Source organism: Agelaius phoeniceus, chromosome 7, assembly GCF_051311805.1.
Source record: "Agelaius phoeniceus isolate bAgePho1 chromosome 7, bAgePho1.hap1, whole genome shotgun sequence".
In the NCBI taxonomy this organism is placed as follows: Eukaryota; Metazoa; Chordata; class Aves; order Passeriformes; family Icteridae; genus Agelaius; species Agelaius phoeniceus.
Window position 1 is genome coordinate 17,352,492 of NC_135271.1, and position 19,749 is coordinate 17,372,240.

General features: G+C 46.0%; 2 protein-coding genes across 16 annotated transcripts in view; both read right to left on the reverse strand.

The window, feature by feature from the left end:
- Nucleotides 1-1,337: 1,337 nt before the first annotated feature.
- On the reverse strand, nucleotides 1,338-4,162 carry RPE (ribulose-5-phosphate-3-epimerase). 3 transcript variants are annotated; one of them, XM_054636240.2, is made up of 6 exons: nucleotides 3,680-3,948; nucleotides 3,469-3,548; nucleotides 3,250-3,389; nucleotides 2,534-2,668; nucleotides 2,305-2,391; nucleotides 1,338-1,893 (listed from the first exon to the last, which is right to left on the reverse strand). In XM_054636240.2, the coding sequence occupies exons 1-6, from the start codon at nucleotides 3,877-3,879 to the stop codon at nucleotides 1,771-1,773; spliced, it is 765 nt and encodes a 254-aa protein (XP_054492215.2). In that variant the 5' UTR covers nucleotides 3,880-3,948; the 3' UTR covers nucleotides 1,338-1,770. The 3 variants fall into 3 exon arrangements, with proteins under 3 accessions (XP_054492215.2, XP_077037181.1, XP_077037180.1); XM_077181066.1 differs by having other exon boundaries at nucleotides 1,338-1,889; nucleotides 3,469-4,162; XM_077181065.1 differs by having other exon boundaries at nucleotides 3,469-4,162.
- A 22-nt stretch (nucleotides 4,163-4,184) lies between these two features.
- UNC80 (unc-80 subunit of NALCN channel complex) overlaps nucleotides 4,185-19,749 on the reverse strand; it is a 125,495-nt gene continuing 109,930 nt past the window's right edge. For 11 of the 13 annotated variants that reach the window (XM_077181056.1, XM_077181053.1, XM_077181052.1 and 8 more), the window contains 6 exons: nucleotides 19,125-19,263; nucleotides 17,061-17,117; nucleotides 10,591-10,672; nucleotides 9,979-10,090; nucleotides 8,646-8,842; nucleotides 4,185-7,366 (listed from right to left, as the gene is read on the reverse strand). In XM_077181056.1, coding sequence (XP_077037171.1) covers nucleotides 7,097-7,366; nucleotides 8,646-8,842; nucleotides 9,979-10,090; nucleotides 10,591-10,672; nucleotides 17,061-17,117; nucleotides 19,125-19,263 — 857 coding nt within the window. In that variant the 3' untranslated portion in view covers nucleotides 4,185-7,096. The remainder of the gene's footprint in view (nucleotides 7,367-8,645; nucleotides 8,843-9,978; nucleotides 10,091-10,590; nucleotides 10,673-17,060; nucleotides 17,118-19,124; nucleotides 19,264-19,749) is intronic. The other 2 variants (XM_077181055.1, XM_077181061.1) reach the window with 1 other exon arrangement.

The window sequence follows — 19,749 nt, forward strand, 5'->3', positions numbered from 1 at the left end:
ATCAATTAACCAGCACGACTTGGATGTCACCCCCAAATCAATTAGGAACAAAGCAGAAATAGTTTGATTTTCCTTTCAATCCAGCTTACACTCAACTGCAGGAGGTTAGTACACTACAGCTGTTGTCCTACTGCTTTCAACAGCATGAAAAGCCACTCCACATCCTGAACTAGCATTTTCATTTCAGCTGGTGGCTGTCCAGCCTGCATTTAAGCTACCAGAGCCATGTCTGTTTGTCCATGAATACACTAAACTCCACACTGGTTCTTTCCAGAAGCATGGGTAAGCTACTCTTAACACAGCCCTTGGGACTACAGCCTTCATGGCCAAGCTTGCTTTTGGCAAACCTCTTCTGAGCTATCTCTCAGTACAGCAGGTCCACACAACTCCATTTTTCTTGTGCTACTCCCCAAATGGGGTTGCAAGTGGAAGCAGGAAGCAACTTTTGCTCACCTAACCCACAATTAACAACACAGAAAAAACATGGCAGTTCAGCAATTTGAGATACTCCTGTAGTGTCTGAAGTGGCCTGGGCTGCCAGGGGCAGCACCAGCCCTGGCACTGCTGGGTGACACCTGCCCAGTGCTGCTGCAAAGAGAACAGAGCTGACTCTGGCCCTGTGGAAGCTGCTGAGCCTCCTGCCTGGCCCCCAAGGCAGCAGACTGTCTGCAACCCTTCTGTCATTGCAACCCAAAGAGAAAAATGCCACACAGAATACCATGACATATTTAAGAGCCAGCAATGCTAATTAGAGCCATGGGAGACAGGTCTGCCTGAAAATGGCCTGCTCAGTCTTCCTCCAGTGCCCTGTAACTCACCTCTCATGTGCCCAACCAGGCCAGGCATGTGCACACAGCAAACTGAAGGACTGATGACTGTTTGGTTCCACAAGCTGTCCTACAGACCCATCTCCAGGCATTTCAATCTACACATCTCTTCAGCAGCTACCCTTCCTGTATGTTACCATCTTGATCATTTACTCAGACACATGTACCAACCAAGGAGATTGTGCAGCAAGAAAAAGCTTCTTACTTATCTGAAGAGTATTAAAGCAACATTCTCCTGAGGAATTCCATCACTTCCAGGAATTTCAGACACAGCTGTCTTAACTGGCTACTTGAAAGGTAACTGAGGAGACATTCCCCACTTCGTGATCTGGTAAAGATGCTTCACTGACTTACCTGATGCTGGATTGCAATAAGCCAAGTACTTCCAATGCAGTAGAGGCAAAGGACAAGAACACTTCTACTATCACAGATTTTTTTAGCCCTCTTAAGCTGCCTTTTCCCTAAACTTACTCCTAAACCCACTTATTTATGACAGCCAGCTTCAAGAACTTAACACACCAAGGAAGGGGTGTTTAATGCAGTAGTGGAAAAAGTTTTGTAGGAATGCACAGATCAAATGACAAAATACAGACAGCAGAAGGCAGTTTGATTAAAGAGTCTTCCACAAGAGAGATTCTGGTGGTGATGCTACACTGTTCTAGCAAGCAACAAACTGACTGTAGTTCAGTCCAGCCAGCATTAGAGGTTGTGCCACAAAATTAGCCTCCACAAAATCAAGAGACAGGTTCAAACCATTGCATTTCCAACCCTGAAAGACAGCCAGAACGTTTCCCACTGCTGCTTGCTTCACTGCAGTGAAGGAATGCTTCCTCTGTTCAGCAGCAAGAGGTTTCTGTAGTTGGTGTTCATCCAGCCCCTGCTTATGCACGAGAAAAGGGCTCTCCTGCATGGCCAGAGCTTCGGGAACACGGCTGGGGAGGTCTCATCGGTCCAGACTGCGCTTCTGGGCTGCCTCTGAGCACACATTCCTGAGCAGGTTGATGACAGACCTGGGGTCTGCACTCTTCATGATAGCACTGCCAGACACAATCATGTTGGCTCCTGCCTGGGGGACAGCAAACACTGCTCAGTCACGGGGAACACAGCCCCTGCCTGCCTGGAGAGCACTGGAGATGGGAATTCTGGGCTGCTGTGCAAACAGGTGGGACACAGCGGACATCCCCCTAACTGCAACCCCAAATCAAGTTCAGAAAACACAGCTGAAATCCCCAAATATACAATTTCTTCAACACAATGCTCCTGTTTACACCAACATAAAAAAAACAAACTTCTTTAGCTTAGGGGAGGCTTCAATAGCCACTATTTTAAAAAATGCACAAAATTAGACCTCAAAACGATTTTGATATTAAATGTGTTCTACAGTTTCCTCTGAAAACTAAAAATTTCTCCTAAGCTTTATTTTCTGGGAGTTGCTAAGTCTCTCAGCACAGTGACTGAGAATGCTACAACCTCTTACCTCTGCACATTTATGGATGGTGTCAGGCCCCACTCCTCCATCCACTTCTATATCCAAGGAGGGAAACTGTGTCCTAAGCCATTGAACCTGAGGAAAAGATAAAAGCCCTGAGCACTGAGCTGCCACCCTACAGCTTCTCATACATCTAGAAAAGATTTATCAACTTCACCACTCTCTACTGTTAATTAGCTTTTAGCTCAATGAATAATGAAAGAGAAACACAGTTTACCTTTGGCATCATGTCTTCCATAAACTTCTGTCCTCCAAACCCAGGTTCTACTGTCATCACCAAAGCCATGTCTATCTGATTGGCCCAAGGTGCCAAGTGCTCAACTGTAGTGCCAGGCTTGATGGCCAAGCCAACCTGCAGGAAGGAAAGCCAAATCCAAGTGCATGTCAGGGCAAGACTGGCCTGAGATCAGTACAGATTCCTAGGAAGTAATTACACAACTGTGTAATGGCAGGAAGAACAGGCTTCTTCATTTAAAAATTCCAGATTTTCTTCACTAAAATTGAAGACACTTCACTCACAGTGTGTATGGGGTGCACATGCCAATCCTAGACCACCTGAAGTGGCAACAATGAGTTTTCCATAAAACCATGGAATCAAAAATATTTTGAGTGGAAGGGCCCTAAAAGGCTCATCGAGGCCAGCTCCTGGCCCTGCACAGACACCCCACCAATCTCACTCTGTGACTCAGAGCCTTGTCCAAACACTCCTGGAGCTCTGGCAGCCTTGGGGCTGTGACCACTCCCTGGGGAGCCCGTCCAGTGCCCGAGCACCCTCTGGGGTAAGAAGAACCTTTTCCTGCTATCCAGCCCAAACCTCCCCTGATACAGCTGCAGGCTGCCTCAGCTCCTCTCACTGCTCACCGCAGAGAACCTGCCAGCAAGGCAGCTGTTAGTTAAGCAGAGCTAAGTATACAGAGTGTGTATTCCCCTCACCTTCATGCCATTCTCCCGAATGTCCTTTATCAGTGCCCCGGGATTGTCCGTCGCTTCTAGATGGAAGGTGTACTGGTTTGCACCAGCCACTGCCATGGGCTTCACCCACTGCTCTGGCGCGGCCACCATCATGTGCATGTCTGGAAGAGGAGAGCGAGCGGGCAGCGGGGCCGGCTCCCGCCGCCGGAGGGGCAGCGCCCCGCAGCCCGCGGCCCTTACCGAAGAAGGGCTCCTGGCCCAGCCGCTTGCGCAGGCTCTCCACGACGGGGTGGCCGAAGGTGATGTTCGGGACGAAGTGTCTTGGGGCCGAAGAGAGAGACGCGCCCGCCCACAGGTTACCCGGTGCTGCCGGGAGGAGCGGGCCGGGCCGTTCGCCCGGCCCCCGCGCCCCCGGCCCGGCCCGGCCGCTCCCGCCCGTCCCCGGCGTTACCCGTCCATTACATCCAGGTGCAGGTAGTCGGCCCCGCAGTCCAGCATGCGGCTGCACTCGGCGCCCAGCGCCGCCAGGTCGCTGTTGAGGATGGAGGGACCGATCCGACACCCCGACGCCATCGCTGCGGCCGCGGCTGCTGCCGGGACGGAGGGCGGGCCGGCCGGCCGGGGGAAGGGCCGGGGCGGCGCCCCCGCCATCTTGGGGCCGTTGCTCCGCCCTCACGGCCGCGCTGACGCGGCACGAGCCGCACCCTCGGCCCCAAAGTGGCGGAAATAACAATAACAATAGTAGTAATAACCCTGGTGTAGGTGATTTTAAGTTCCCAACCAGGTGCATTTTGTCCCCCCCAGAGCACAGCTCCAGCCCCGCGCCGGGCCTCGAGCAGATGGGTAAACGTTAACAAGCGCTGTCGGTATCCCGGAAGAAAACCGCGCATGGAAACCCTTCGGAGCGCCAGACACCGACCGTGTTACGCAAGAGGCTCAAACACAGAACTCTGTCCTTTGCCGTCGTTCCTTTGTATTTAATCCTCGGGACAACGTTTGCATAAAATGCTGAGGCAACGGGAGCGACTGACACGTGGACAAGACAGGCAGAGCCGGACATGGCTGAACACGACATGCGCTTAAGGCGGTAGCACTATGTAAAGCAGCATCGTGTGTCTCCACAGCAGAAATAACACCGAGTTTGGTACAGAGAGACTGGAGGACAGCACAAACCAGCTAAAGAACTTGGTATGCCACTCAGCAGGAAGGCATTAAATGCACTGGTATGACAGTAAAACGCATGGGAAGTCAGGCTGGCGGGCTGGCCTGTCTGTGCCATCTCTGAGCAATCATCCCACAAAACCAAAGCCAGCTGCACAGCCACCTGGATAAAATTAAACTGCAGATTACATCATTTAGAAGTTGCATTGATTTCTAGTAGGGTAGACATTAAAAAGAGGCATTTTAGTCCTTGCTATGGCTTACTACTGTGGATTCACCTGTGACAGTGGAAACTTGAACGTTATATACACGGAATTAAATGAAGTAAATCACAGTTATTTTGTCATCTCTAGAGCAGAGTACTGTGGGAAGGCCTCTACTTTTCATTAAGGAGGATGCTTCCTCCTTTTCTGCAGAAAAGGTCACTCTATAAAGTGCACCATGAACTCTGTGTGTTGTGTCCCAGCCATTAACTCAGCTCGTGTCTGAAGCTTTCCTCCCCCCGAGACTGCCTGTGACCAAGCCTACCTGGGGACTTGGAAGCGAAGCTGTGGGGTTTTTTTCTCATTTGTGCGTCAGTGTTAATAAAAACACTTTAACATCTGGAATTCAGCAATTCTTGGAGTGACCTCTGAGCTGGGAGCTAATCTAAAGCAGCATCCTACAGGTAGCTGGCACAGGCTCCAGTGCACTAAGGAGATAAAAGCAGTACAGCATGTTTTGATCAGCAGAGGAAACAGTTTGTTATCCAGGACATCCCTTGGGACATTGTCACCTCTCTTCCAACACCAAGAACCCTTTGGAGCTGCATTAGAGCACCACCTGTACATTATATAGCCCCATATATGTGGGGGATAGAGGTGGTGCACTATAACAATAGTTGGTTTTTTTCAGCCCTGCTGTTCCCAAGACATGCTGAGATTCTCCTTCCCTCACCAGCAGAGCATGCTCAGCACCTGGGACAAAAATGGCTTTTGCTCTCTTCAGAGGTTTAATGTGAGTGAGTTCCCTGCCCGGAGTGGTGTGCACAGCTCCTGTCACATGTAAGCACTTGGCAAATGCCAGGCAGCACAGCCTGAGGCTCCATGGGCTGCACAGGCTGAAACCTGCTGCCAGCTGTGTGGGTAATGGTGTCAGCCCCAGGAAAAGCTGTGTGCTGCACTACAGCAGCAAGGCAGCTGTCTGTATGGCAGCTACTGCAGAGCCCAGGAGGAGAGCTGAAGTCCTTTCTGTGGAGATGGCTACGAGGATACCATTTCCCTCCTTAGTAAGGCTGGTTTGTCATGTGTGTGTCCAAATTGCAGGCCCTCAGGAGCCAAAGTGGTAATGAGCACGTTTTAGATACTCTCAGGATGATCCAAAACATTTTCCTCTGCACAATAATGATGTGATTATAAACTCCACTTAGTCTAACATGAGCCAAAAAAGGCAGTGTATGATTCCCAAGGGTCTCTTTGGGCATTGCTGATGATTTCATGGTTTGTTTCACAGCTATTTTGCAGTTTGCCTGTCAGCAGCTAATGGCTAAATTCACATTTCAGTGTAATTCCATGATGCTGCAGAAAAACCCTTTAACTCAGCTGTGACTTCAGCTGATCCCTCCAGGGATCTCCACCTTCTATAAATGTTACACACATTTATCCAATACTTGCAGTCATGAATGTTACATACATAAAATGGAACCTTTTAAAATACAATCTCAGCATGCCAAAAATAGATTCTTTCATCAAGTTTCTGCCCTGCAATATCCATCTTTTGTTTCAATGTACATATATATTTATATATATATATAGTAACATGAAAATACCAGATATATAAATATTTACTTTAAATCCCTCTACGTACATCCAACAGCATCAGGGGAGCAGTTGCTTGGGGCCAGAAGACCCACACATTCCAGATGCAGTTTCCTGGAGTATTTTTTTTTTAACTCTGGAGATGAATAGCTCAGTACATTAAAGCAGGACAGTGTGGGTTATTTATGCCACCTGCAGACCACTCAGCCCCTGCCCATCTGTGTCTGTGGACAGCACATGCATTCCTGCTTACACTATATACTCTACTTAGGTTTTACAGAGCAAATATTTTTGTAGCACAAGGGCAATATTTTACAGAGTGGGATGGAACTAACAGACAAAAGTAAACTCAACTACTAAAGTCTGCAGTTCCAACAAAAAAAAAAAAAGCTAATTGCTTTATGGTGCTTATTGTTGCTCTGCATGTTAGAAACAATGGTCCCAGGCTTGAGAAAAATCAAGCATTAGATTAGTACTTTCTGTCACTGTTTTCAAGGTGTAGGAGCCTTGGATTCAGCTGCTGTGTAGCCCTGCTCTCAAAAACACTACAAAAATAAATGTCAGGCACAGTCTCAGAAGAGACTTCTCTGTCTCACACAGTCCAGCAGCCCATTACCCATGAGGCTGCTGATCACAGTACATGGCTGCCAGATCAGGGCTCCATGGACCACGTTTGCCCACACACCCCTATCCTGAGAATTCTCTACCAATTCTTGGTTCCTGTGGTCCTGCCCTGAACTGAAAAGAGATCTCACAAATAGAAATTTGCCAGTCTATAGCAACCACCTGATAGCTATTTCCTGCTCTTGGATAATAAAGTGCTCTTGTTTTAAGTAGTTACTGTTTAGCAGGGAACTCTAAGGAAAGGTAACCACTTCCTTCCTCCTCCCGGTACTGTACTTCCCCAAGAGTTACACATGAGACTCATCTAGATCCACGTCGGTCTCGCCCAGCTCCACATGCGTGAAGCTGAAGTGCGTGGCCAGCAGGGGGTTCTCCATGCCGTTGTCCTCGCTGATGTGCAGGACGGTGTCCCCGTGCTGCAGCAGGCTCGTGGTCTCCAGCCCCGCGTAGTCCTCGGTGTCCGACAGCTGCGGGGGCGGCGTGCTCTGCGCTGTGGCTGGCCGCGATTCCAAGCCCTCCTCTTTCTCCTTCTCCTCCTCAGCACCCAGTGCCTCGCTCTGCAGTTGAGGACAGCTGGTGGTCAGGCTCAGAGAAAGCGGGAGGGAGAGGGGGGACAAAAGGAAAGGAAGGTCTATAAAGCATTTTCTCATTCAGATATACATTTTACCATAAAGAAGCAGGCACTTGTAGATTATAAATCCTTTAAAATTATACCTAACAATATGTTTTTGATGGTGAATCAAATTTACATCATGGATCAGAAAGGTTATCTGATTTGAGTCATTAACACTTCCTCATTTCATCTTTTTTAGCATATAGCTTAAAACAGAGAGTAGGTTTACATTAGATATTAGGAGAAAATCCTTTATACTGAGGACAGTGAGGCACTGGAAAAGGTTTCCCAGAGAAGCTGTGACTGCCCCATCCCTGAAGTGTTCAAGGCCAGGCTGGACAGGCTTGGAGCAACCTGGTCTAGTGGAAGGGGGTGGAATGAGTCCAAACCATTCTGTGATTCTGAAGACAGAGGTCATTCACTTGCACATGGCAAAGGACATAACCTCAAAAGACACTGGATATCTGGGTATATAAAAGTGATCTCAGTGTCATTGATGTGTTGAAGGGATGACTGGGATTGTCCCTGCACAATGCTCATAGGGGGCCAACACAGAAAAATGTTGGACAAGCAATTTCTTTTGCAATGTGGTGCTTAAACAGTCCTGAGGCTTTGAAGGATTCCCTCCTTAAGGGGGCATCTCTCAGGGAGCAAGCTGTGAAAACCTGTTGAGGACAGCTTGCCTTGGTGACTGGGTCCAGAAGAACACTGTATGTGATGGGAAGACAGAAAGGGAAGATGCAGAAAATACATTTTCAAATTAAGACTTGTTACACTGACTTGGAAAGGAATGGCTTTACAGAAGCAGAGGCTTGACAGCAAACAGCCTAAAGGAGACTTTGCTGTCTTTACCCTCCTGCCAGCTTTCATCACAGTGCTGTAATACATCTGGCACTTCCCGTGCCTGGGAAGCGGAGGAGGGACACAGGCTGCAGACCCAGCAGTGACATTACCCAGCTGTGAAGGGACACAGGCTGCAGACCCAGCAGTGACATTACCTGGCTGTGAAGGGACACAGGCTGCAGACCCAGCAGTGACATTACCTGGCTGTGAAGGGACACAGGCTGCAGACCCAGCAGTGACATTACCAGGCTGTGAGGGGACACAGGCTGCAGACCCAGCAGTGACATTACCTGGCTGTGAGGGGACACAGGCTGCAGACCCAGCAGTGACATTACCTGGCTGTGAGGGGACACAGGCTGCAGACCCAGCAGTGACATTACCTGGCTGTGAAGATCAGCCACGACGATGGCAGGCGAGGAAGTCAGCCCGGGTTTGCCGAGCGGCTCCTGCTGGCCGGCGGCCTGGGGGCTGCTGTGGCTGCGGCCCAGCTGCTGCTGCTGCGCCGGCGGCTCCGCGGGGCAGGCGGGAGGTGCCTCAGGCTGGGCTTCGGTGAACGTCACCGAGCGCTTCTGCTCCGCTGGAGGGGGCAAACCCAGGAAACTCGGGGTTAAAATTCGGGAAGAAATACACAAGGAAAGAAGAGAGAGAATCCATGGGGGTTTTACAACTAAGACAGGGATTGTGGTTCCTTCCATCTTTATATAAGCTGTCTAATCTAAAAGTCTTTTACCTTGGGTTTCCACTACTGCCACAGCAAGACTCTGGGATCTCCTGAAGTCTAGCCAGCACACCTATCCCTCTCATGGCTTGGTAAGAAAAATACCACCCATAACATCTTTCCATCCCAGAAAAATACACTGAGATGAATTCCCATGTGGTGGCCTCAAATATAAAAGAAAAACTGGCATGCAAAAAGACAGGAGAATTGCCCAAGGTTTTGCTGAAAATGTAAGGAAAAAAAGTGCAACAGATAACTCCTCATTCCTGCAGACTCAGTCCACTAGCCAGGAATAACAGAAGAGCACTGAGTAAAGACAGCTAGACTAAAAACTTAACAGTAAAACTGATTATTCCCATTCATGCTTTTAATTGTTTTAACCTTTATGTTTCAAACATCTCCAGCAGTGGTGTTGCGCCAGAACACTCCTGCTGAAACACAGCACGTTCACAAGTGACCTTTGCTATTGGAGATGTTTCCTCCAAAGCTCACTGCTCACTTCAGATGGTACAGAATACAGCTACCTGCTCAGCTTGGCAGTGCTGACTGCTGGAAACATACAGCAGAGACTGCAACAGTCCTACATTCATTTCCATGTACAGTCCTTAGAGCTCTGCACTGCTAAGCTTATGATGGGTCATGCCCTTCTTTCTACTACTCTCAATAGCATCTTCCAAACTTGCACATCTGGAGGTTTTGGATGAGGCATCCTGACTAGAGGACACCCATCCCCTAAATTCTCCATAACTCTTGGAAACAAGATCATTCATTGTCCTTGTCCTGTTTGACCTTGAAAACCTCTCGAGAAACCACCAAATTGTTTTGAGGGGGTGGATTTCTGATAGGATATCCATCTACTAGGAAAAAACATAAAGCTGCTGGAACTTCACTTTAATATAAGCTGCTAACAACCTACAATTCCTCTAAGCTCAAACCACATAATTTTCTACTTTCCAGTGTGGAGTGCTGGTTCTGGAAGTGCAGCAGTGCCCTACCACAGGGTTTAGGCTTTGGCTGGATGCTCCGCCTGGTGGTTGAAAGCCGAGCTCCGTGACGGCTCCGAGGCTCCGTTTGAGTCTTCTGACGTGACAGCAGCGGCCGTCGAAGCTGAACATGGGAACACAGAGTTAGCCTGGTGTGTGGGCACGTACTGCACAGCTTCTCCTCTGAGAGGAGAACACTGTCTGTACCTCCAATGTCCCCTCACTCTACTTTTAGAGTGTTCCAAGGTCTCCATGGCTTACACATTTCCTTCATGTGGAAGGAAACCGCTGGGCTTTGTGCCTTTTCAGTTTCAACACTGAATGTAATGCAGGGCAGGTTGTGTGATCAGAATTTAATAATAGTCATAAGAAAAAAGCCTGCAGAGGACAAGACTGAGGAATTGAAAACAAAGGGCACCTCCTCTCTTAGGGATTTGCCTGGCTTTACGCCTACAATTTGTGCTATGGTCCCTGCTGAGTCAAGGGACTGCCCTACTATACCAAAATTAGGTAGAGGTGACACATCCCATGCACACATCATGTCCAAACAGCCCCATACAAGAAAAGCCAAACCAAATCCCAGAGCAAGAGAGGAGGTTTGCTCATTACTGCCCATTTCCTCACCTGCCTCAGGCCTCTCTTCCGCCCCAGGGGCTGCTGCAGGAGGAGGTTCTGCTGTCCTGGCTCGCTCTGCACACTTGCCACCCTGTCAGATGGTGACAGCATTAGGCCAAGCACAGAAGCACGCTGCATAACTAGTAGGTGTCCTGGCAATTGGGACTAAAGTAAATAAATAAACAAGAGATCCACCAACCACTAATGGCACAGTCACTTCAAAGAGCAGCACTATCTTTGAAGGATGGGAGGGGACATGTCTGTTGGGTTGTGGCTTCCGGGGCTTGGGAGAGGGTGGGAGGTGGAGTCATGGTATTCAGGACTTGGCCACACACAGGTAGCATCCAAATAGAAATAACTGCAGGTTTCAGTTTTCAGTCATTGATTGATGCATCCCACTGAGCAGCACTCACTTCTCTGCATCCTTTGCCACATCAGTGAAGGCAGGACCATCAGCTTCCCAGCTCAAAAGCCTTCTTGTTTGCTTTTCCTTTATTCAAGGACAATGTTGTAACAGCTATTTTTTTCCTTCCCAAACAAGACTCCATGGCCTCATCACAATTTTGTCATCTGGTTTTAATTTCAATTTAAGTCAACAAACAAAAAACAAACGCAAAGTGACAAAGGATCCATTCACATAATGGATGCATGAGTTATGTGAACAAGGCCCCCACACTCAACACTTGCAGCCTCAAGTCTTTTTGTGACTAACAAACAAAAAGAGACAAGTAAACAAAAATTAGATAGATTGATCGACACAGCTTTTTGATCTGAAAACCTGCAGTAGAAGAAACTTTAGCAATAAAACATACTCAGCTATGTACCATCTCATACTGCCATCCAACTGACCATTCAACCTACTTAATATAAAAATACCAGCCTCCCCTCATTTTTATCAAAGTACTGTATGCTTCCAAACACTGGCATTTAGCAGTCACAAAACACTTGGGCTGAGAGACTTATGACTACATTAGTCACTAAGAATTATGACAGACTTGTTTTAACTCAGGCAGCTGCTTTTTTAAAGCCAGACTGGAATCCACTGAGCAACATGTCCTATCTAAGCAACTTCCAGCTATAGCTGGTATGCACAGTGTTCAAGATTCAGTATTGCAATCCATTTTGTCTTTGGCTTGCCTTAATCTAAAGGAAAACAACATTATTTTCTCTAGATACTTCCCTTGGATCTGCCTGGAGTTTGTCAGTACCACCAAGAGAATGAAGGCTAATCACTGACCACCCAGAGGTGGAGGAAGAAGACAAACCTAGGGACATGGTCAGACAAGACATGGAGGATGGCTGTGAAGAGGCTTAAAAAGCTTTGTCTTCTGAGCAGCTCATTCTTCACTTTGGCAGAAGTTACCGATTGTCCTTAGAAGGTTTGGCAGAACAGAACATGGAGGGTTTCCTGCTCTGCTTTGGGGCTGTTGGGGTTTAGGATTTTTCCTTTTGTTCCTTTCTCTCATGGAATTTTGTCCCATCTGTCACTAAGAAACCATAACAACCGATACTTAGGAGAGACAAGAGAAGGTTCCATGGGAAGTGAGCAGCTGGCCACTCTCCTAACTGAGGGGTTTCTCTTGGAGGGGCAGCAATGCCACAAGAACTGGACTGGGGAAAAGGGGCTGGCAGCTCCTGGCTCTCTGGGCTTGGGAGGAGGACAGTGGAGCTGCTGCCCGGGAAGGGAATTCACTGCTGCCACCAGGGCCCTGCCCTGTTTTCTCCTACCCTGGCTGTAACTCCTTTTCTCATATCTTTGCCTGAAAGCCCCTTAATTTCAAAGTTAGAATAATTCAGAGGGAATGGGTCATATTTTCCATTCCAAGGGAGGTTCCTATCCTCTTTGGCAGACAGTTGTTTCTCAGACCAAGACAGGGCGAAGTCTGGCTACCTGATCTGAAAGCTTTATTCCTTCCTCCCTTTCATTTAAACTAAAGCCAGACTTTGCACTGAACCATATCCATGTGTTCATCACTTGTGTTCCACACATCACAAGTGTCCCATCACTTCTACAGGGGAGACAGTGGGCAATTTTGAGGAGAGACACATCTTGGGACCCTGAAGCAGTTTGTCTTTTGATTGTCAGACTACAGCCTGGTAGTCCTGGGCATGCCCTCAGCAATCTCACCACAGCTGCACTGCCTTGGAAAAAAAAGAAAAGCCTCAGCAAGCTCAACCCCAAAAATACCCAACACTGAATATATTTGAGTCCTTTTCTTCCTCAGGTCTTCCAAATGAAACCACCAGTCCCTGGAACATATATCCCACTTTTCCATAGCATATTGACATGCTTTACATAGCAAGCATCCTAAACACCACACAAACACTTGCCTAGGGATAAGCAGAGCCCTTAGAGTTACCTCCTGTTAGCAGGAATATGTTCTTGACACAGACAGTGACTGCAGCACCTATGACTGCTAAGTCCAAAAGCATCACATCATTCCTTATTAAAGCAAAGAGACTGCACTTAAATTAGTCTTTATATTTGTGATCCAGCCTACTTGAAATTGCTTGGTGAATTTCCTTAATCTTCTGTTTCTAGGTTTACATAAAAACTTACTCTGAATTTCTAGAAGTTTTTTAAAGTTTTTACCACTATGTGAATGAAGAAGTAGGAATTAGCTGGGGAAGTTCTTGGAACAAAAATGTACTGGACTAGCTTTTGGAATACTGTTACAATTGCTGATGAAGGAACTCTTAGTGCTGTGAGGAAGGAGACATGTCTGTAGCAGAAAGACTGCAACTATATTCAGTACAAAACAGTCTACAGTGCTGAAACAAACGCACTTCACATGTGATATGAAAAGACTTGAAAAAGGCCTTAGCTAACAGGTAAACACGGACTGTGTGAGGGCACAGAGGCTATACACGAGATAAAAACTATTCCCATGCACTGGAGACAAACAACAGGCAAGCAGAAAAAAAGCTGGACTTTGTGTCTTCCTGCTGGAGTCTGGGATTTTCAGCCTGGCTTATAATGTGAAATGAGTTAAGTGAGCTGATGGATGTTTACTTCCAGTACTGAATCCTTACACAAATTGGGATAATCTGGGATGCTCTTACGAGCTAAAATTGCAGATCCCTCTCGCAGGGAAATGGTGGACCTGAGAGCAGCTGAGTTTTGCAGAGCTGCCTGTGCACAACACAGTCCTGCTGGGGCTCTCTTTTTACTCTCTATCCCCACATTTCGAAGAAGTAAAGAGAGAGAGAGAGAGAGAGAATGATAAAGACCACAAAATTCAGACGAGTGACCGAATTTTCAGCTATAAGCTTTCTCTTCATGAGAGTTTGTGGAGGTTTCATTTCACATCAAAGAACAGAATTACCCATCTTGTTTCTGTGAGGAGGAGCATGGCAGCAGAGGGTTGGCTCTGTGCAGCCTGCCCTCCCTCCTTTTCTGTCTCTCCTTGTTTACCAGACCTGACCAGGAATACACTGTTTTTCTGACAGTCCTTGGGACCCTAAGGAACAAAACTTGAACCAAATCAAAGTCCCTTTTCAGCTGACTGTATATTTCTCCCCCACCTATGGCAATGTGATCTATAAAAATAGTTTTTCTAAAGGACATAAGCCAGATTTATTTGGGAACCAGAAACAAGATTTTTTTTTCCTGCCCAACACAAAGATGCTCTGTCATTCTCTGAGTATCTCTGTCAGGGGTTTATTTGCACACTAATGTTACTCCCATTATATAGGGCAGAGGTGAGCCAAAGATCAAACCAACCCAAGTTTATGGATGCATCTTGCCAGCTCTACAAGGAATGACACACAGTGGGGGCAAAACAAACTTTGTCAGGTTGGCAAGTAAAAGAAGTGATGCTCAGGAATTACAAGAAAACCTAACCATGCAGGCAAAAAAAAACCCAAAAAACCAAAAACCAAAAAAAACCCCAACAAGCAACAAACAAAAAACCAAACCAAACAAAAACAAACAAACAAAACCAAACAAAACAAAGGAAGCAACGAGTTTCAATGTCTGTTAAAGAGATGTACATGCTTGCCACACCATCATGGTAGAGCATACAGACTTTGTGTCCCTAGACATAGGAATGAGAGGGTTAGTGGACAAAGGCAGTGGAGAATGGGTTAAATATATTGTATTTCCAGACACATCCCAGCCCAGTTAGCATTAACTCTGCTGCTGCAATTGCCCTAGCAATGTGGATTCAATCTGATTTTTCCTGTTAGGAGCCATTAAGCTAGGATAGGCACAAACATTAGAGAGAAATGTGTTTGTGCAACAGATTTCCATTGTAGTGGCTTCACCTTCTTCCTTTCTGATTTGGGAAAATATCCTGTCCTCTCAGATTATAACCACAACAGATCAGGATGCTCCTCAGCCCTGTATCCTAAGCTGGCTGACCACTTCAGTGTTCTCCCTTTCCTGCCTTCCCTGCTTTTCTCCAAGGCTGTGTCTAATTGCTGTAGAACAATGGGAAACAGACTTTATTATTTTGGTATTTGTCACAATTTGTTTAATTTATTTAAGGCTCCTACCTTCTATAAGGGTCTAGTCCCAAGTAAATATTGTTTATTTCTTTATCTCAGGTATGACTAAACACCAGCTTGTGAATTCAGAAGATGATTCTAAAAAGTTATCATTGCACGCCAGGCAAAATCAAAGTTACATCAGAAAAACCTAAGCCTGCTTTATTCAGAACTAATGTTCTTGAATGTAAAACCAAATTAACTCTGCCCTATAATCCCCACAGCAGAATAAGCTTCTGCAACATCTGCTTTATTACTGCTGTCCTTTAGAGGAGGAATCCCAGACATCTAACCTAATCTTTTCAGACATATTTCCAGTGTCTTCATTCCTTCTTAAGGCTTTGCAGTCCTGGTGCCCATCCTTAAGACATTAGTGCTGCTCCTGGAAAAGGATAATAAACCTCAGCAGAACTGACTCCCAAGTGCAGCTGCTCACCCATTTGCTTTAGATCTCTGTACCATAGAGCAGGGTGTCCTGGTCCCTACAGAAAATTTTTGGGACAGGAATTAGTAGGAACCCATTGTGCAGCTGATTACATTTCAGGGTTCAGAATAAATTCCTGTGTTTGAATACATTTGTTGATTTAGGTGTCTCATAGTACTCAGCCTCACCACTGTAATTAGGAGTGGCTACCCCCTACTTAACAAGATCAAAACATTTCAAAACCAACACTGATGTAACCAAGTATCAGGTCATTATGGCCTTAGCTCAGGTACAGACCTTCCCCTTCATCCTCTTTGAAAACTGCAGTTTCTAGTGCTGCTAAAGGGACCACACAGAAGTCCTTTGAATTATTTATCTTCACCTCTTTAGCTCAGATGGCCATGTAGTCCATCTTATTTTGTCAAAAAAGCAGGTAACAGCACTCCTGCCTCTGCCAAGAAGCTGATGTCTTTTCCTAGCCCATCCCAGACCAGTCTGCCAGAGCAGGGCTCACACACACAAAGGACACCATGTTGCATGGAATGAGCTCAGTGACAGCACTGGTGATAAACTCTCCTTTAGTCAGCTCAGGAGAATGAACAAACAAACACAGCAGCCTGTCCCCATCCCAAAAAGCCACTACCAACATGGGAACCCAAAGCTAATGGAACAGAAACCATTCACACAAACGCCTCTCAACATATCCACAGCTGCCACTGGTGCAGGAGTGAAATAACTGTTACCCTCCGTGTCGCCAATGAACAGGGCCGTGTTCTCCTGGGAGGAAACAGAGATGCTCTTGGGACTACAACAGCTCTCCAGCCTCAGGAGGATGGGTTGAGAGGCAGGGAGAATGATTAACATGACAGATCTGGGTGTTAAAGGTGCAGCCTTCCCTTCTAAGTTCACTCCTGGCCCATTTGCGTTTGCTCCCCTGTCTGTGGGTAATGAGGAACAACTAGACCTGAACTCCAGCACCAACAGAGCCATTTCAGATATGTATTTATGGTGTCCACCTGCAAGATTTCTAAGGTGTCATTTGAGAATTGAAAATGCTTTGCATAATTAATGAGAATTATTGTAAAGCACTCACAAAACACTACATTACACAGGACTTACCATAATTAGCTTTATCAGTGAATGGTAAAAAACCTCAGATTGATATGAAGTCTTTTGTGGTGACAGCATTGTGAGATGAATGAAAAAACAGATGTCTCCATTTTACATAAGCCTTCAGACTAATGCTTATAACAGGATACAGCTAATGCCTCATGGATCATCTTTCTCATGCCCTCCAAACAAGGGGAAAACCCCAAGGCCAGCCTGCTGCTTCATTCACTACAGCTTTTTCTTTCCCCTTCTCCTTAGCCTTCTCAAAGTTATTGGCAATCAAAGCTGAAAACTGAAGGTGGGCTGCTACACCTTTGACTTGCAGGCCTGAATATTGATGAGCCACAAGAGACAGAGATGGAGAGAGTGACAAAAGGTGAGGGGGAAGAGACAGAAGGTTGGGAACAGCTCGTTTCCCAGCACACACACTGACAGACAGGTAGTGTTCACACTGTACCTAGAGAGGCTGCCCTCAGTGGCCAGGCTCGGGGAGTCATCGAGGACATTAGGTTCACTGCAGGAAGGGGCAGGGAGATTAAGAATTTAGGGAAAGAAAATGCAAAAAGCATGCACTTGTCTCTGTTTTCAAGGGAAAAAAAATATCAATGGAATAAAAAAGGTAAAAAGAGGAGGGTAACGTTAATTGGTCTCACACGCTCAACGGCACAAATATGACTCAGAGGAGCTGAAAGAACATCTGGTAACAGCAGCAGTCTTTAGAGAGAGTTCACACTGCATGAAGCCTTCCACATCTCTGCTGAGATTTGGGGAGCTGAGAAGTTCAACAGGATGTGCTTCTAAAGGAAATAAGGCAGGGAACTGCTTTCAAAGCTATTTTCCTGCAGCATTTTGGTTTATTTCAGTTCTATTTACTTTCAGCTTCAGAGAAAGCTTTTCTCCCTTCACCCTGAGCCACTTCTTCCTTGAGGGAGGGCTGATCTATCTCCCATGAGCTATAGACCACTCTCCTGTTGGTGCAACTCTAAGGACAAACATCCGGGAAACAAGGTCTTGTAGTGCAGTGAAACTGTAAATAAACAGCTGGCAAGGGTCTTGGCAAAGGGACACAATTCCAATGCAGCCATCAGGCAGGAGCAGCCTGCTCAGGCCACAGGAAAAACATGAAAGAAAGAGAAAGAAAGAAGGAAGGAAAGTAGTCTGCTGGGTTAGCAGCAGGAAAGCAGTAATAATATTACTTTGCATTAATTGGCTTACATTTGTGAGGCAGTCTGAAAGCCCAGAGACCATCCATAACTCAAAGGGCAGGATGTTGAGAACTATGGTTATGCTTGCTGAGCTGGTCCTTCCCCTACCCAGATGAAAAGTGATTCTCCTGCTATACCATACACTTAAAAAGTACAGAGTGAAGCTCTGTGTTAATTAAAGTCTTTTTTTTCTCAGCATCACCATGATTTGGGATAGCACAAAGCTCTCAGTCAGCTGTGACTCTTATGAAGTTTATGCATTGAAGATGGTAGTGAAAGATTGAGGAAAATGCAGTCTAGCATATTAATTTTTCAAGGAACAAAGGGACTGAATCAACTGTGTTCAAGAGTCAAATAAGTTCCTGTAAGTCCTTTTGTGAAAACTCCCAGATTAAACCTGTGTAACTTCTCTCCTGTAAATCACTTCTCCTGTCTCTGCTGGTAGGTATCACAACTGTTAATTTTCCTTCATCTATCAAGGCTATTTTTTTAACTCCAAGCAAGAATAGGGAGGGAACAATGCTGTTTGATTTTCCAGGGGTGGTGAAGACATAATGTAGAATATATTCTTTAAAGGTTCAAAGGAAATAACACAAATTAATACGTCCATTGTCAGATATCCTGGGATAACTATGTCACGGACAAATAAAAAAATAAACATTGCTTATTTAGGAAAAAAAATCATGTTTAAATGCAAAACCTCTCTCCACATCTTCTAAAGATGAACATTTCCCGATAGGCACTTTCTCACCATTCCATGTCAACCAGAAATAAGGCATTCAAAGTTATTTGTATCAACAAGTATTTCAGGTTTAAAACAGTATTAAATCCCATCTTTGAACATAGCATTTCATTTCTGTGATGAGCTAGTTACTGTTCTAGGAAGGATAAAGAACACATGGAAGAAAACAAATCAAACTGCCTCTGTCCCTCTCTCCCAGCTTCTCAAGATTCCCCCTCCCCACTTCCCTACACAAACTGGGTATGGCCCCCTGGTTCAATGAATACCCCAAAACCACATTTCCTTTTGCTATTCAGAGGCAGCAGAGAAAAATAATAATGTAGAGTGTTTCTGAGACTGTTTAAGAGGAAGGTTGCTGGGGATGACAGCTTGTTCTTATGGACCCTACACAACAGAGATCACCCTGGAAAATCATTATTTCCAACCCTGCACCCTTGGTCCAACACTATTCCAGGATGAATAAATTTAGTATCACTATGCTGGCAGCAATTCCACCATCCCACCTCTCTGATGTACCTGGGCCATTTCTGCTCTTGTTATTAAAATGGGAAAGGGGAAAAGCCCATGTTTTTACCTTTGGCTGGGTAACATGCCCACCTCAGCCTGAGGTGCAGACATGCTGGAGAGATGGCTGGAGAACCGCCTCCTCCCAATGGCACCCATAAGGTATGTTTCTTGTTCACTTACCACACTGGGCATGCTCAAGGAGTCATCTAGAAAGAGAGAAAAAACAGGAAAGGAGAGGAAACAACCACCCAAACCCCCACCTGCATCCCAACAGTTGTCAAGAGATAACAGGATGCCAAAGGAGTACCCAGCATTCACTTACCAAGAGCTCAAGCCTGTAAATGGGAATATTCTATTAGATATTACAGCCACTGAGCAGAAAGACACTTATAAACCTCTGCAGGATGAGGAACCTGACAAACAGGGAACAGGGTTTATGTATTCTTTAAATGGCTCACAGGAAAACATGTTTGCAGGATTCAGCTTCCATAAGGGATTAATTCCTGTGATTAATAAATTGCTTGTTAATATACAGTGTTTCCAGCATAAAGGTTATAAATGGACGTTTTCCTGCTGTGAAATAAACTGCTGCTATGATCTAGCAAAGCACTGCAACAAAAAACCAAAATACCTGACAGCAAAATGCAGAACTGACACTCTTCAACACCCTTCAGGACATGCATTTTAAAATG

Bases quoted from the DNA above. Each gene is read 5' to 3' on its own strand.
- RPE (XM_077181065.1), bottom strand. From the start codon at position 4,018: ATGCACCTGGTTGGGAACTTAAAATCACCTACACCAGGGTTATTACTA. The intron at 3,390-3,468 runs GTAAGGGCCGCG...CTCCTCTTCCAG, and splicing joins GGGCCAGGAGCCCTTCTTCG to ACATGCACATGATGGTGGCC. The intron at 2,392-2,533 runs GTAAACTGTGTT...TCTTTTCCTCAG, and splicing joins TGGAAGACATGATGCCAAAG to GTTCAATGGCTTAGGACACA.